General features: G+C 37.6%; 1 protein-coding gene across 1 annotated transcript; it reads right to left on the reverse strand.

Annotated features, from left to right (window-relative positions):
* Positions 1-8909: 8909 nt before the first annotated feature.
* Positions 8910-14052, reverse strand: SLITRK1 (SLIT and NTRK like family member 1). Its single transcript, XM_045518007.2, has one exon. It carries the CDS (start codon positions 13254-13256, stop codon positions 11166-11168), a length of 2091 nt encoding a protein of 696 aa, XP_045373963.2. The 5' UTR covers positions 13257-14052; the 3' UTR covers positions 8910-11165.
* Between the last annotated feature and the right edge of the window lie 1188 nt (positions 14053-15240).

Consider the following 15240-nt stretch of genomic DNA (forward strand, 5'->3'; position numbering starts at 1 on the left):
TTTTCATTTTTATTTATTTTTTCTTTTCCTTCTGTGGATTAGCTAAAAATAGCTACAGTGTAGAGATTTAAATGAAGGTTAGGAAGCACAAAAGGAAGCGAAATTCAATTTGAGAGTGTCTGTTACTGCCCAGTAGCAGAACAAGTTAGGGGATGGGGGTAAATCTCATTGTGTCACATTAAAAAGAAAATCATGTGTGTACTTCAACATTGGGGTGGAAAGGGGAAACATAACAAAATAGCATTATATACCTGTAATCCCTGGAAAAACAACAAAATGGATGCCAGAAAAATGTCACAGATGGTTGGGTGGATACACTCTGATAATCTCTCATCAGATACCCAGTTGTGAAGTTAAAATGCATTTTAAAGTCCCTCTGATCTGGCTTTGCATTTTGGGTCTGCCACTGAGCAGTGTACTCCCAGGTAAATTGCTTTCTAATCTTCAGATTCTTTATTTGTAAAATCATGATTAAAAAAAAAATGACCTACAATATGTAATTATGTTGAGAATTACATAAAATTATTTATGCAACAGAGAGCCACTATTAATGGCTAAAGCTTTTGGAAAGTTCATAATGTATTCAAACCTCTTATAGGCATTTTAACTGTATTAATGCATTTAATATTCATGACATTCCTATGAAGTCAGCGCTATCATTGTCATTTACATTTTACAAGTGAGAAAATCAAGGAGCTATAAGGTTAATAACTTGGTCAAGTTCACACAGCTAGCCAGAGCTAGTATGAGAATTGATACAGTGTGAATCTAGACATGAAACTCTTAACCACTTCAGTAATTCTTGATCAAACATAATTAGTTTATTGTCAGTCCTCGTCAATCATTATTTTATCCCTGGCCTACTTGGAGCACATTTTAAATTATTCTGCTAAAATTCCTTGGCATAATTTAAAATATCTATACACTGAATGAAAAAAAAAAAACTTAGACAAATATCCTATATAATTTTGAGAATTTTACATCATTTGTACAATGCAAACGTTTGAGATATTTTAATGACTCTGTAATAAAGATTCTATTTGAGCTTTATTAGAGGAATTTAGAGTTAATCTCATTCACAGATTGGCAAACTACCTCCCACGGGCAAGGTCAGTCCTCTTGCCTGTTTTTATGCCACCTGTGTGCTAAGAATTTTTTTTTTATTTTTTAATAGTTAAAAAAATCAAAAGATATTATTCTGTGACATGTAAAAATTACATACAATTCAAATGTCAGAGTCTATGAATAAAGTTCTAAATTTTGTCAAAACAAATTTTTGGAAATTTGTTTTCTCTCTTGTTTTATACATAGCTACATAATACACATCTATACACAATATCTACATAATGTCCAAGATTTTACGTCTTAGCCCACAGAGCCTAAAACACTTATTATCTGGCCTATTACAGAAAAATTTTTCCTACTACTTGATTTTAGTCCAGCAGTCTCATTTTAGGTATGAAAATTGAGACTCAATGGAATTAAGAGCTTTGCCTAGCATCACAGAATTAGTTAGAGGAGAACTGAACCCAGATTCAAGACTTTCTGACCATAGGTTTGTTGCTGTGGACCCAATAGATGATCCCAAAGACTCTGAACTCTGTAGTATCATGAGGCTGTGTTGTGAGAAACCAAGCAGAGCTCTCATCCAGCTTTTAACTTCCTTTTAAAAATAAGCTGAGAATTTACAACATGGCATCATGATTATTCAGAAAGAACTGCAGCCACCTAGAGCCTTATGAAGAGGGGAACGTGCCTTGTACAATCTCTAAAATGAATATTTGAATTTCAGCAGGACTGAAATAAAATGGAAAGTAATCACAATTTACCCAGAAGATTAAGTTCAATTACACTTAAATTGTTTGGGATTAGAGACAGTTAGTGACGGTGTGCTAAGTGACGCAGATAAATGAAGAAAACGAAATAATTTTTATGGTTCTGTCAACTCAAAGGTTGAACTAAATACCAAATGTGGCATTGGGGTTTTAAGAGATAACCAGAACACTGACAGAGATGCCTACAAGCAGAGGTAAAATAAAACTTTCTAAAACAGTCCAATTTTTGACTAACTACCAAATAATACTCATTCTTGTCTTACTATTGATTACTAAACATAATCTTCCTTTACCAGAAATCTTTCCTCTTGGGAAAAAGGAAAAGTTAAATCTTTTGTCACTCGTAATGGAGAAGATGAATTGCTTCCTTTTCACTCAGAAATATGATTATTGAAGCAAAAGAGCTTAAGCATTTCAATTTAAAGTGTACATTGTATCCTTATATCACATGCTGTTTTTCCTTTTTTCAGGCCATTTTTTTTCTATTTTCAATTTATTTTCAGAAATGAATATTTTGCCAGGTTTTAAATATAGTCTCCTGGCTTGAGGGAAAATGTGCAGATATTAGAGATATCACATGTGGTTTATACTTTCCTACATCAATTATGTCTAAAACCCAGTTTACATTCAATTTTCAATAAATCTTCCCTGAAGATAAAGTTTACCAGTTAAATACAATCATAGGCTTAATTTTTAATTCTATAAAATGCAGCCATCAATTAAAGATGAATGATGAATTTCAAGTCTATATTTTCCATCCTAAACTCTCCCTGAACTCTGTATTTCCATGTACAACAATCTACCCAGAATAGGTAAATAGGCATCTCAGGTTACCATGTTCAAATCACAACTCTAAAACCTAACACTTGCTTGCTCCAGCCTTCCCTTTTCAATAAAAGACACCACCATCAAGCTGGTTGATAAAGAAAACAAACACAACCCTTATTTTTCCTTTCCTTCGCTCCTAAATCTGCTTCAATACAGAGTTCTGCTGGACACCAAAAATTTACCACCCATCTCTCCACTTCTGCCCACCTCTACTACTTACCACCACGATCCAAGATACCACCACATCTTTTCCAAACTCTGCAGGGTCACCTCCTTGCCTTCTACTTTCCCTGCAGTAATTCATTCTCACTAAATAAGCCAAAAGCGCTATTTAAACCACTTGGATCATATCACTTGCCTGCTTAAACTCTCTGTTGTACTTGAAATAAAATCCAAACTCCTTCTATGGGTTTTAAGGTTCTCTGGTTTCTCCCTGCCTCTCTAAGTTCAGATATGCCTATGATCAGATGCCAGTCATTCTGGCCTTCTTTCTAGGACTTAAACATCTCATGTACATTTATAAATCAGGATGCTTTGTACTTGATGATTTATTTGTCAGCATCTCTCTTCATTCTAATCTTCAAATAATTGTCTCATAACATTTTTCATTTACTTCATGTTTCTCCTCTTCAGAGGTAACTTCCATGAACACCCCAAAAAAAGAGATACCAGCTTCTTCTTCATTTGACTTCATTCATAGCTCTTCTTTCTCCAAATTTATCTTAATTTTTTTTGTTTAGTTTTTCATAATCCCTTATAGAATGTAAATTCAGATGAACAGAGATCTAGTCTGTTCTGTACAGTTTGGAACCTCTGCGTAAGTGCCTGGCATACAGTATGTGATCAATAATTATATGCTGAAGCAATCAAAATAAAATTTCCATCACCCTTTGTCGTTTTTCTATAATTTTGTTCTTGTTTTCTGAATTAGACATGATTGAGATATATCTCCCTGACACCAGTGCTTTTGCCTCCTTGAAATGTCTTGAGCTACATGGTACATACACCACTTACAACTGTATTAGTCTTGAAGAATGCACTATTATAAAGTCTGTGGTCAGAATATTTCTCAATCATGGTTTAAAAGCCTACATAAAGTGGACTGAAATTTCTCTTCTTAAAATATGTCATGCCAGTTTAAGATATTATGAACTAAAAACCATGCATTTATAAAAGAAATTAATTCTGTTTCCAGTTATGAATTTGATTGCTCATCAAGTGTGTAAATTGGGCTTGCAGGGACAAAAATGTAATGAGTACCATATTAGTTATCCATGAAAAAATGCTGGGAAAAGTGTTCTATATTAAACAAACCTTGTGGCATGAATAGTTTGGGGCTGGCTATAAGTGATGTCATGCTTATGCAAATAATGTTCAAAAGTACTCTGATCTGACTTTCTTCTTGAGTTAATGTTATAAATTTAAAGTTATAATAGTAACATGACATCCCATGTAATTCATTTCTTAGGGGTTATTACTGTTTCCAGCTGTTAAGTTTCTTGGCTTCAAGTCTTATCCCTTGTAATATTATACCGTAAGATATAATACCCTCCTGGAATACTCTGCTGGTAATATCTTACTGTCTAATTATAACAAATACTATCTGTAACATAAAATATAATTGCTAGAATGCTGACCATTCTGGTGAAAAACACAAATGCCATCCAGAATTTTGTTGAAAAATAAAAATTTAACATTTTCTGACCCCTCTGCTATAATAATAATAATAATAATAATAATAATAATAATAATAATAATAATAATAATAATAATAATGTTAAGCCCTCTCATTAAAGCATATATAGAGACACAAGAACACATTTAGTCATTCAGGAAACAGAGGGATTAACAGCATTAAACTCTTTGCTTTAGTGATTTCATTCCCTTTAGATTTACCTGATAATGAGGTAAGCCAGGTTAGATCTATTATTGAGGAACCTTGAAAAGTTCACTAACATGATTTCCAACTCAGTGATGACAAAATCATACTCAAACATTTGCTGTATGGCCAGCAAAACCCAAACCTATGCAAAATATATCCAATTAAGTCAAGTTAACTGCTACTAAGTTGCTACTTTAGCAGATTAGCTACAAAAATTATCTAACTGAACAGAAATTAGCAAATAATTATTATAAGATACCATGGCATATATTATATAACAAAATATTTTAGATACAGTAATAGTTTAGTCATGAAAGATTATTTAAATTATCTAAAATAATTAATTTAATACATAAAAATGCCTGGACTAAATCATGTGAATTTGACAATAATGTATAGGCAATATCATTGTTTCAAATTCATTTACCATTTTGTAATCCTATTAATTTATAGAAGTGGCAAAAATTTCCACATATATACTCATAATATTATTCAAATCATATTCCTATCATAATAATGAGCATAGCTTTTTGTACCATGTGCAAGTTAAAAAGGTACAGATTTAAAAAAGAAAATGACACAGAAATGTCACAGAATCTGGTAAGAGCCATTATTGTTTACGGTAATAGTGGCCCTTTTCTACTCATCCTCCTTTCTGGGGAAGTAGAGAGACTGCTTCTCTGATAGCATTATGGACTGATCATTTATCATCTACATTTGAGGCACTTCTCATTTTTTTTTTTTTACTATCTATTGACTTTTTCTATTGATATGCTGCAGCTAAATATGTTTCCTTTCTGTATTCTTCTGCCAAGAAAAGAAATGGAGTCAGAGACAAAGGGAGAAAGGCATAGAAGTTAGTAAATGTATGGCTTTGCTTCCTGCTTGTTAAACCTTTGGACTTGTAAATCTGGAACACGTTACTAGGTAATTGAATATTAGGTTTTGCTAAATAAGAAATGGCTAGGGGGTTATTAGCTTTACTATAAATTTTTTAAAGTATATCTAATATATTTAAGCTTCTGTTATCTAAGCTATGTATACTATGAACAACACAAATCAAAGCTAAGTACCTAGAGACAATTATTTTGAAATTCTTATACCATAAAAATTTTTATTCAATTTGCTAAATTTATATTTGATTTCTCAAATCACTAACACTGAACATTATCAGTTATTTATTCATTAAGGTAAAAACCAGTTTGCTTCGTTTTGGAATGATTAGTCAGGAAACTGTTCCAAAATAGCGGACCATTTTACAGATGAAGAAATGAAAGTAAAACTAGCAAAGTAAGGAAAGTTTCGGTTTCATTTTAAAACATTTTTTTAAGATTTACAACTCTTTGCACAAGAAATAAAGCTTATGTGACAACTGCACTTATCCAAATGGCCAAACTCTAGATTACTTAAAAGAAAGAAACAAAATTTTAAATGATGTGATGGCATCATATCATTTAAAAATTGCCAATGATGTACTATTCTACAAGAACAACGATGTATGTATCTCATCTTTGTAGGTCATACGCTCTTTGAGGTAAGAACTGCCCGTTTTTTCCCCCCAAAAGAGCCTCTACAATATTTTTCATGTAACAAGTGCTCAATTATTGTTGCCAATTGAATATTTCGGTTCTATCTCATTCAAATTCTTTAAACTATTAGACAATTCTCCTGTAAGTTTTGTGCAAAGTTCAAGTAGGAAATATAATTATTTTTCAAGTAAGCAATATAGTATATATTTTGTAAGTAAATGGAAAGAGGAGAGTTATTAATTTGACAGTTGAGGTCTAAGCCAATAAACTGAAATTGCCAGTCAACTGGGGCCAAAGGGTGATACTGGGCTTTAATAATCTAAGATGATTTCTTCAGTAGTCTGTTTTGTTATAAAATTGTAGTTCCTAAATGCTTAATCTGTTATTATCTTAACTGTTTAATTTTTTTCTGAAACCCAATCAAATTTTGATAGGCCACAACAGAGTCAATATTGATTCAGGTTTCAGGATTATTCTGTTTGTAATAAGTGCTTTCATGAAACCATTCAGTGACATTTCTTTCACTTTCAAAACCAAGAAGAAAGTCCTGCATATCCTGTTTGTTACTTTTTATAATCATATTTTGGTGACTTTATAGACGAAAGAAAATGCCAGGGGAATTATATGAAACATTTAATTTAACCTTTTTTTTTTTTTATAGTTCAGGGCCACATGAAGGAAATCATATAACAGTAATTTTGAGTATGCATTTACTATGTCTGTTGATATCATAGAGAGTTTATCTTTTAAAAATTAAATCATATGTTACACTTGAAATAGATTGATATAAGAAAGAAAATGAACCAAAAGTGAATACAAGCTAAAATTAAATTTTTTAGCACATTTTATATTTCCATTTTTCTTTAAATAAGGATACAAATAAAAATAGTATTTATAAATTAGCTAGCAGAAGAATTGAATTAGAAACCACTCCACTTAATATTCTACCAACACATTAAAACACACACTTCCCTATTCACCAGTGCAAATTCATCCAACTCTCTGTACGTACCAAACACATTTATTAGCAACCTGGAAAAAGCTAAATAAGCAAACTGTCCTTGGAATCACCAATATAATTTTAACACTATTAACATACCTCACAGTTCTAATTACATTTGATGTAAATACTGTTAAGAACAGAATCCTGTTATAGTAATGTTAGATCAGCTATTCCAGCTTCCTCCTGGGTAAACATGTAAAAATGGTTAAACAATACATTTCTATGGCAACAACTTAAATTCTAGGATATTCTTAGTTACACCAGCAGCCACAGAACCTACTACTTTCTTTAAAGCAATGGAACTAAACAAGATTTCTTCTTTCCTCCTTTTCTATCTGGCACAACTGAAATCTCTCTTTGGTGAATTCAGGGATGATTTAACTGGAAACAAGGTATCTCAACTAAAGCACATGGCAACTTCAGTTATATGAGCATTTAATAAAGACAAAACAAAAACAAGAAGTACTTCTAAATGAAAGGTATATGGTGATATCACATATATTATGTATCCTGCAAACTAAACCAATAAATATATATATATACACACACATATATAAACTATATGATATATTTACATATATAATTGTGATAGGGATACTTTATCAAAATAAATAAAATATTATCTAAATAATAAATATTGTTTTCTGTGAAATCATTGGATATCTTTTCTATATAGATTTTTAACATGCATTATTATGCATTAAAATATTTGATGGTCCAAATATTTTAGAATCAATATATAAATAATTTAATGATTTGAATTTATATAATTCATAAATTCATATAGCACATTGATTTTTTTTCTTTATATTAAGTCTTCTTTTACACTCCTGGAGAACCCACTAAAGTTATCTCCTCAAAATATGGGACAATTTTCTTATCTTGTAAGACTTAAGGGCCACCAGTACATACTCAATTAAGAAGATAAAACCAGGGTCTTTAATTTATCTGTATTTTTACAGATATGTATGTCTGTGTGTGTGTGTGTGTGTGTGTGTGTGTGTGTGTGTATATATATATTTTTTTTTTTTTTTTAAGAATAGCTTTCTTTAAGAAGTTACCAGGTAAATATATATGACTACTCCATTCAAAGAGTAAGGTTTTGGAGTATGAGAAAAATTGGGTTTAAATACAGCTCCACTATTTACCAAGGATGGTCTAAGTTCCTGCTTGTTCTCCCTAAGCCTCAATTTTCTTGTTAGTATAATGGAAATAACAATTTCTTATTAAATTATTCTGTAGTTGTGCTAATTAAGTTAAATAATTATATTAAACACTTAGCACATGCCTGGCAGAAAATGACCACTCAAAAAAGCATCGAAGCTAATATTTTAAAAATAAATTTACCCCTTTAACCTTGCCTAATGTAATTTCTTTTTAATTGGTATGAAGGAAAGTTCATGACCCAGTACACACCTTCTACCAGAAGTTCAATTTTCCTTGACTTAAATCAATCATGTATCAGTTCTAAAAATTACCATCATGCCTCACTAGATATTTTTTCAAAAGTCACTTTCCACCAGAAACACAGAACACCTGTAATCTTTTCTCTTTTTTCTTAAGGTCATAATATCATTTACTATATTACTCTTCCCTTTCCCCAACATTTCCATCACAAATCTGTTGATTTCCTAAGGGGAACCCAGTTGTCTTCCCATAAAAAGAATTAAGGCCTTCATATGAAAAATGAATAAATAAATAGCAACTTAAGAGTATTTGTCAGAGGACAGTAGGTTACAGTTTTACTACTATGAAATGCAGTCCACAAACAAAAGAATCAAGAGAGAAAATGATGAATGGCCTTAGGAATAGTCATGGTTTATAATAAAGATTTTATTTTTTTTAAAAAAGCATTAAAATAAATAATACATACTCCAGAACATCACCGTTCTGGGAAATTACTTCTGTCTAGAATATGAGTTCTAGAAGGCAAATCTTAAAACTGCTCTGTGGGCTTTCATTAGCTGATTTACAATCTAGTAATTTCTTTCTTTCTTTCATTCTTTTTTTTTTTTTAACCTGTGGTCTGCAGTTTTTTAACATACTTCTCCAGAATGGATATGTGGTGGAATGCAGACCCCATCAACTTGTGTAGTTTTGCTTGCTTTTTGTCCCTTAACTGCTGATAACATAGACTGCTTAGCAATCCCAGAGGAATATGATTGAGGCCAGAGTTACATTGGCTCATAAAATTCAAACAGTTCAATGCTTTTCTTGTTAATTACTGGGCCACAACCAGAAATCCAAATGATGGGAGAGAAACACTTCTTTAGGATAATGATTGATTTCCATAAAGACGAGTGCTTTAACAAATTTCAATATGCAGTTGCCGGGGCGGGGAGGGTAGGTGGGCACTAATTAGTTTTACCGTTTTCGGCAGATGTTGAATTCAAAACGCCAGCAGCATCTCAAATGCCAGTCATTAGGGCTGTCTTTCATCGAAGAGTGCTGACCAATGAAACCTCCACTGTTTAATGAGACCGATCTAGGCAGAGTCAATTAAATCAAATCTCTACTAACATTCTTAACATATCTGCAATGTGTGCAGCAGCAGCAGAAGCGGCAGCGAGGGATTTCCAGAATTAATAAAGGGATTCACTGCCGCATAAGGAGAGGAGGAAAAGGGAGGTGGGGAAGGAGGTGTGCTGGGGGAAGACCTTACTCAACCGCAGGGGAAAGCTGGAAAAGTCCGGGCGGGAATGAGGGGGATGGGGAGCTACGTAACCCGCAAAAAACTAAGTAAGAAGATTACAGAAAGAGCCTTAATGTAGCTCTGGAAGACATCCAACCCGGACCGCCCCCCTCCCGCGTCCTTTCCACCGCAAATCCAATTTACCAGTTGCAAATATGAAGCTGGAAAAATGTAAGGACCCAGAGTTGAAAACATTTTCACTTTAATACTGAAAAAATATGCCATTATAAAATCCTCGAATAGAATTAGTAAATTCCACGTGCTTCCTCGGTTCTTTTTTCCTACTTTATAAGTAAGATTTACACCAGCACAGAATTGCTACCATAGGATCGCAGCCTAAGCACTAGAGTGACATTAATTGGTCATGCTTAACTGCCTCAAAATCTTTTTTTAATAATTACACTGATACTATAATAGAAATCATGGGTACTTATTTTACATTCAGATGGAAGGCATTATTGGATATGTATAGAAAAATATTCCCCCTCCAAAAAAAAAAAAAAAAAACAAAAACAAAACATCACCATCAAAATAAAAGAACCCAAAACAACCCATAAAAACTTCGCTCAACAAAATACATTTTTAACTCATAAAATGGACTGATGACTAGCCATGCAAATGTCTTAAATAAAACCTTTACATTATTTTTTTTTCACAGTAAACGTACGCTCTGAACTGCCTACCGATCACAAATAATGGCGAAATGGCACTTTCTGATTATACTGTATTTTGTTTCTAGAAAGTTTGATACGATGGGACTTATCAGGTAAGAAGGATAGCTGTGGGAGCTGTGAACGTGACGGCGTCCCCAGTCGCCGGGAGGGCAGCGTCCCTGGAACGCGTGGATTCCATGCGAGCCATGCAGCACTTTTTGTTTTTGTCAGAAGTCAAAGTTACTTATTTACAATACATTCATGCCTTCGTGCAACAGCCCATCCCTGCGTAGCCAACAGGGAGCCATCACGCCCCCCTCGTCACGGGGCTAATCCACAGGGGAAAAATAGATATCTATCTCTCTATATAGATGTGGGTATATGTATATATGTATAGGACCACGGCAGCCATCCCCTCCGGCCCCTCCTCCGAGGGGGAAGGGCACAGTCACTTCTCAGCCCAGGGCCCCTGCTGGGCTTTTGTCAAAAGGGGCTGCAGCGAAATGCGATTTGGCAGCGCTTTCCCTGCTCACCACAATCTGCTCTTTGTATTTAGAACGGAGCTAAGGGGTCAGACCCTCTCAGCTGAGCGAGTTCATAGTTATTTATTTACTTATGTCCATCAAGCCTTGGGGGCGCTGGACTTGGGTCTGGGCTCCTCTGACCTCTGGGATTCCGGCGGCGGAGTGGGGAGGTGGAGGGGCATTGCCATCCCCCCTCTACTGCACTACCAGTTTGGGGTCTTAGTCTGAGAGAGAGTGGGAGCCACAGTCATACACTCTGTGGGCCGCATCTGCGTTGTAAGGCCCATTGTGCCAGTAGGAAGAATCACAGACTGTCTGTAGGGAATTAATTTCGGACGCCGAGGAGTTGGCGTCCCTTCTCTTAGACCGCTTTCGATTCCTCAGGATAAACACGAGCATGCCCACCACAGTGAAGGCGGAGGTGACAAACACCAGCAGCAGTCCTGGGACCAACACGGAGATGGACACCCTGCTGGTGTCTAGGTAGGAGTTGGAGTGCGTCCCGGTCTCCGCCAACCCAGTGCTGTTTTTACTGTGCGAAGTTAACGTGGGCGAGATCCTCGCATACAGCTGGGGGCAGATCTCGTCATTGGAGAGAAGCATGAAATCCTTCCTAAAGAAGTTCACTGGCGTCTCACACTTGAGGTCGCTCATCAGCACTTCGGAACCCAGGCGTTCTGCCCATTGCTTGAAAGGCACAATGGTGCAGGAGCACTCCCAAGGGTTTCCGTGCAGGTCTATCTGGATGATGGAAGTTAACTGATCCAGCACCCCTGCCACCGGAAGGTACATGAAGTAATTGTTGTGCAGGCTGAGCTTAGAGAGAGAGACCCCAGCGAATACGTCCACGGGTAGGGACCTCAGCAAGTTGTTGTTGAGAATGAGGATCCTCAGTTTGGGCATGGCATTGAAGGTGCCAGGAAGGATGAGCTGGATCGCGTTGTACTCCACGTTCAGATACTCAAGGTTTTGCAACCCGGCGAATTTCTCCCGGGACAGCGTGTCCAGGTAGTTACTATCCATATACAGCCACCTGAGGTCCAAAAGGTTCTTAAAAGTGTTGTTCTCTACGGTGGCGATGTTATTGTTGCCCAGATCCAACAGAATGAGATTCTTGTAATCCACAAAGTGCGATTTCCGTATACTATGTATCTTGTTATCTCGCAGGAAAAGCTCCTGCACGTTGGAGAGCTTGGGCTTCAAATCAGCCAAGCTGCTCACGTTCCGATTGTTGCAGTTCATCTTTAAACCTGACCCTGGGATGTGGTCGCAGCTGCAGCCCCCAGGGCAGGGCAAGCCGTTGGCTGGGGGTTTGTTTCTGGCGCTGCCGGTAGCTATCGCTGCCGTGGGTCTGATTTTGATCTGCCAGTTGCCCGGTATCTTTGTACCTCCGTTTGGAGCCGACCCTGGGGTGGCATGATCTTCTTGCCCATTTGTCTTGAAAGGAGTTGGCAGGGGGCCAGGAGCGAAGGTTTCTTCTTGGGCTGGGGGCGCCGGGAGACTAGAATCCACTCTGTTTTTCAAAGGACATAAGTCCTGTTCTGTAGTTTCATTGAGGTCTTTGCCCTGAAGTCTGGTGGGGGCTTCGCAGACCACTCGGCCGATCAGGGCATTTTTGGGAATGTTTTCGAGCCATTCTTTCAGGGAGAGCAGATCACAGGTGCAGTCCCACGGGTTATCCTCTAGCAGGATCTCAGCAATGCCAGGGATTTGCTCCAAGACCTCCTCATAAGGCAGCGTTTTCAGCCTGTTTCCTCGGAGGTCGAGGTGGGTGATGGGCACATATTGGAACACGTTGGCAGGTAAGGTGCTGATAAGATTGTCATTTAAAATGAGTACTTCCAGCTTGTTCAAGTCCTGGAAGGCCCCCGGGTCTATATCTCGTAGTAAATTAAAATCAGCCTGGAGGTATTCCAGATCGTCCAGTCCCAGAAAAGTCTGCTTTCGGAAAGACTTGATCTTGTTGTTGTTGATGTGCAGCCTTTTCACCAGCTGCAGCCCCAGAAAAGCCCCAGGAACGATTTCATGCAAGCCATTGTTTTCCATGTGCAAACTAACCGCATTATAAAAGTTAGCGAACTCATTAGGGAAAAGTCGAGTGAGGGAATTACCATGCAGAAATAGATGGTAAAACTGGGAAGTCGGGGCAGTGAAACGCTGCAGACTTGTAAAGCCCTTTTTTTCACAGTCTACGTGTAGGTCCCCTTCTATCTCATTGCAGGAACAGATCTTCTCTTTGCAAACGTCCCCTGTAACGTTTCCAGCGGCAAAACAAAGAGACGTCTCCAGCAAAAGAATCCAAAGCAGCATTTTTAAAGCGAGCAATTCATCCCCGATCTCATCACAAAGTAACAGCGACCATCCTGCTCGCCATAGACACAATTCAAGTTCATTTAGTGCTCCAATGTCCGAACTCAGGGAAGGAGAAGAAAAGGGTTTGGGGGGGTGGGGGTGGATTCCTTCCTCCCTAACCCCCCCGCACTGCAACAACCCAGGCGCCAGTCAATAATTATATCTACAAACTATCCAGGCACGTAGTGCAAGGCAAGCAAAAAAAAAAAAAAAAAAAAAAAAAAGTAGAAAAAATACCCCTCTCCCCCTCAGCCCTTTAAAATAACGAAAAAGAAGTTAAATATATACATATAAATGTAAAGTGCACCCTTACAGAATCTCGTCTAGTGTTTCTCACTAATCAGGATGGGAACAATGCTAGTAATTAGAAGCAAGTGCATGTTAGGGAAACAAGCAGAGGGTTTGCAGCCTAGAACAGGCGCACTGCCTGTGCATGGCTGTGCGTCGGACTGACCTTGCCTCTCTGATACAAAGCAGGGTTTTCCGCGGCTTCTGTCGTTGAGGCTGCTGATGGAGTTCTTGCTGTGGCTGCGGGTTGCCCAGAAGTACCCCCGAGGTGCTGTCCAGTCCCCCCGGTGCTGAAATCACGCCCGACCGAAGGACTCACGCTGCCGAGCCAATGGCGCTGGAAAATTTCCGCAATCGCTGCGTTTTGTGGCTGTCCATCCTTTTCCTTTCCTCCTCTTCGGTCCTCTTCAGCCTTTTTTCTGGGTTCTGGCTCTCGGATACTAGCTCTTCTTTTCTTGTTCTCCTTCTCTTTCTCCTGCTCTTTCGGAATTACGTGGAGGGGGCGGAGGGCGGGGGGCGAGTTGTCTGAGGGAGGGAGAGAGAGCGCGAGAATGGGGAGGGGGGAAAAAGAGAGTTGCTAAGAAGCTCTGCTCGTTCCAGCCTGGTGCACTCTGAAAGATCTGACACCCTCTGCTGATCTGCAGTAGCAAAAATCCATCTGGTGAGGGAATGCTGAAGGAAAAAAAAAAAATCAATCCACGTACAGGGCAAGCGTTAAAAATGTGGGCATTAAAGGCTGTCGATCCACATATACGCCTATTTTAAAAGGATTATTTAATTCTTTCTGCCTGCTGAAAACTTTACCCTTTCCTTTCCTTAACGACCTCACAGCCCCTACTAGCTCCAGCGTTTGGAAAGAGTGCTTTTAAAACATTTATTTCCCGATGGCTTGAATAAAATTAGTGTCAGGGTGTCAAGCGAACAGCAATTTGAGGTAATTATACGGCACGCCATTTTCATCGGTGCTTTAAATGCATTTCTTCCGTCTCTGCAGTACAGTGTTTTATGCTATTTGATGTCTTTGAAACCTTTTTTCCCCCTTTTTGCATGTTCAAAGTGGCTATTGGAACATATATTCATATCGTATATGTTTTATATAATAAAAAAGGGTAGGAATTTTTTGCTGCTAGGTATGTAATTTAGGTACATACTTTTCTTTTTTAAACTTGGTATAGAATTTTAGTCAATTTCGTCGTTGAGAGTTAGGTTTCTCTGATGATATTTCTTGAATGTTACTTAAGTCTGCATGGTGAAAACACAATACACGCTTGCGTCTTTGATTCCAGACCCGAGAGCGTTCACTGAGAACCGGAAAAGGAGGGAGGGGGCAGGGGAAAAATCCCAACATGATTCGTGAATGCTCTTAAATACCCACTGGCAGACTGGTGCGCCCACACCACGCACACACACATACACACACACTCACCCTCACACACTCACACACACTCACAAAGTTAATACATCTGTCCGGACAAATTTAAAATGCATACAAGTAAATAACCAGTTGCATTTCGAGAGAGGACGATAGAAATCTCCAATCTCTAAGGCTCTGTGCAAACCTCATCTGCAGATAGTGGCCAGTTCCTCTTTGCTGGGTCAATGGTGCTGACAGAGCACAGTGCTCAGGCTTTTCCCTGCGAAGGAATCACCTGGT

This window comes from Camelus bactrianus, chromosome 14 (genome assembly GCF_048773025.1).
Source record: "Camelus bactrianus isolate YW-2024 breed Bactrian camel chromosome 14, ASM4877302v1, whole genome shotgun sequence".
In the NCBI taxonomy this organism is placed as follows: Eukaryota; Metazoa; Chordata; class Mammalia; order Artiodactyla; family Camelidae; genus Camelus; species Camelus bactrianus.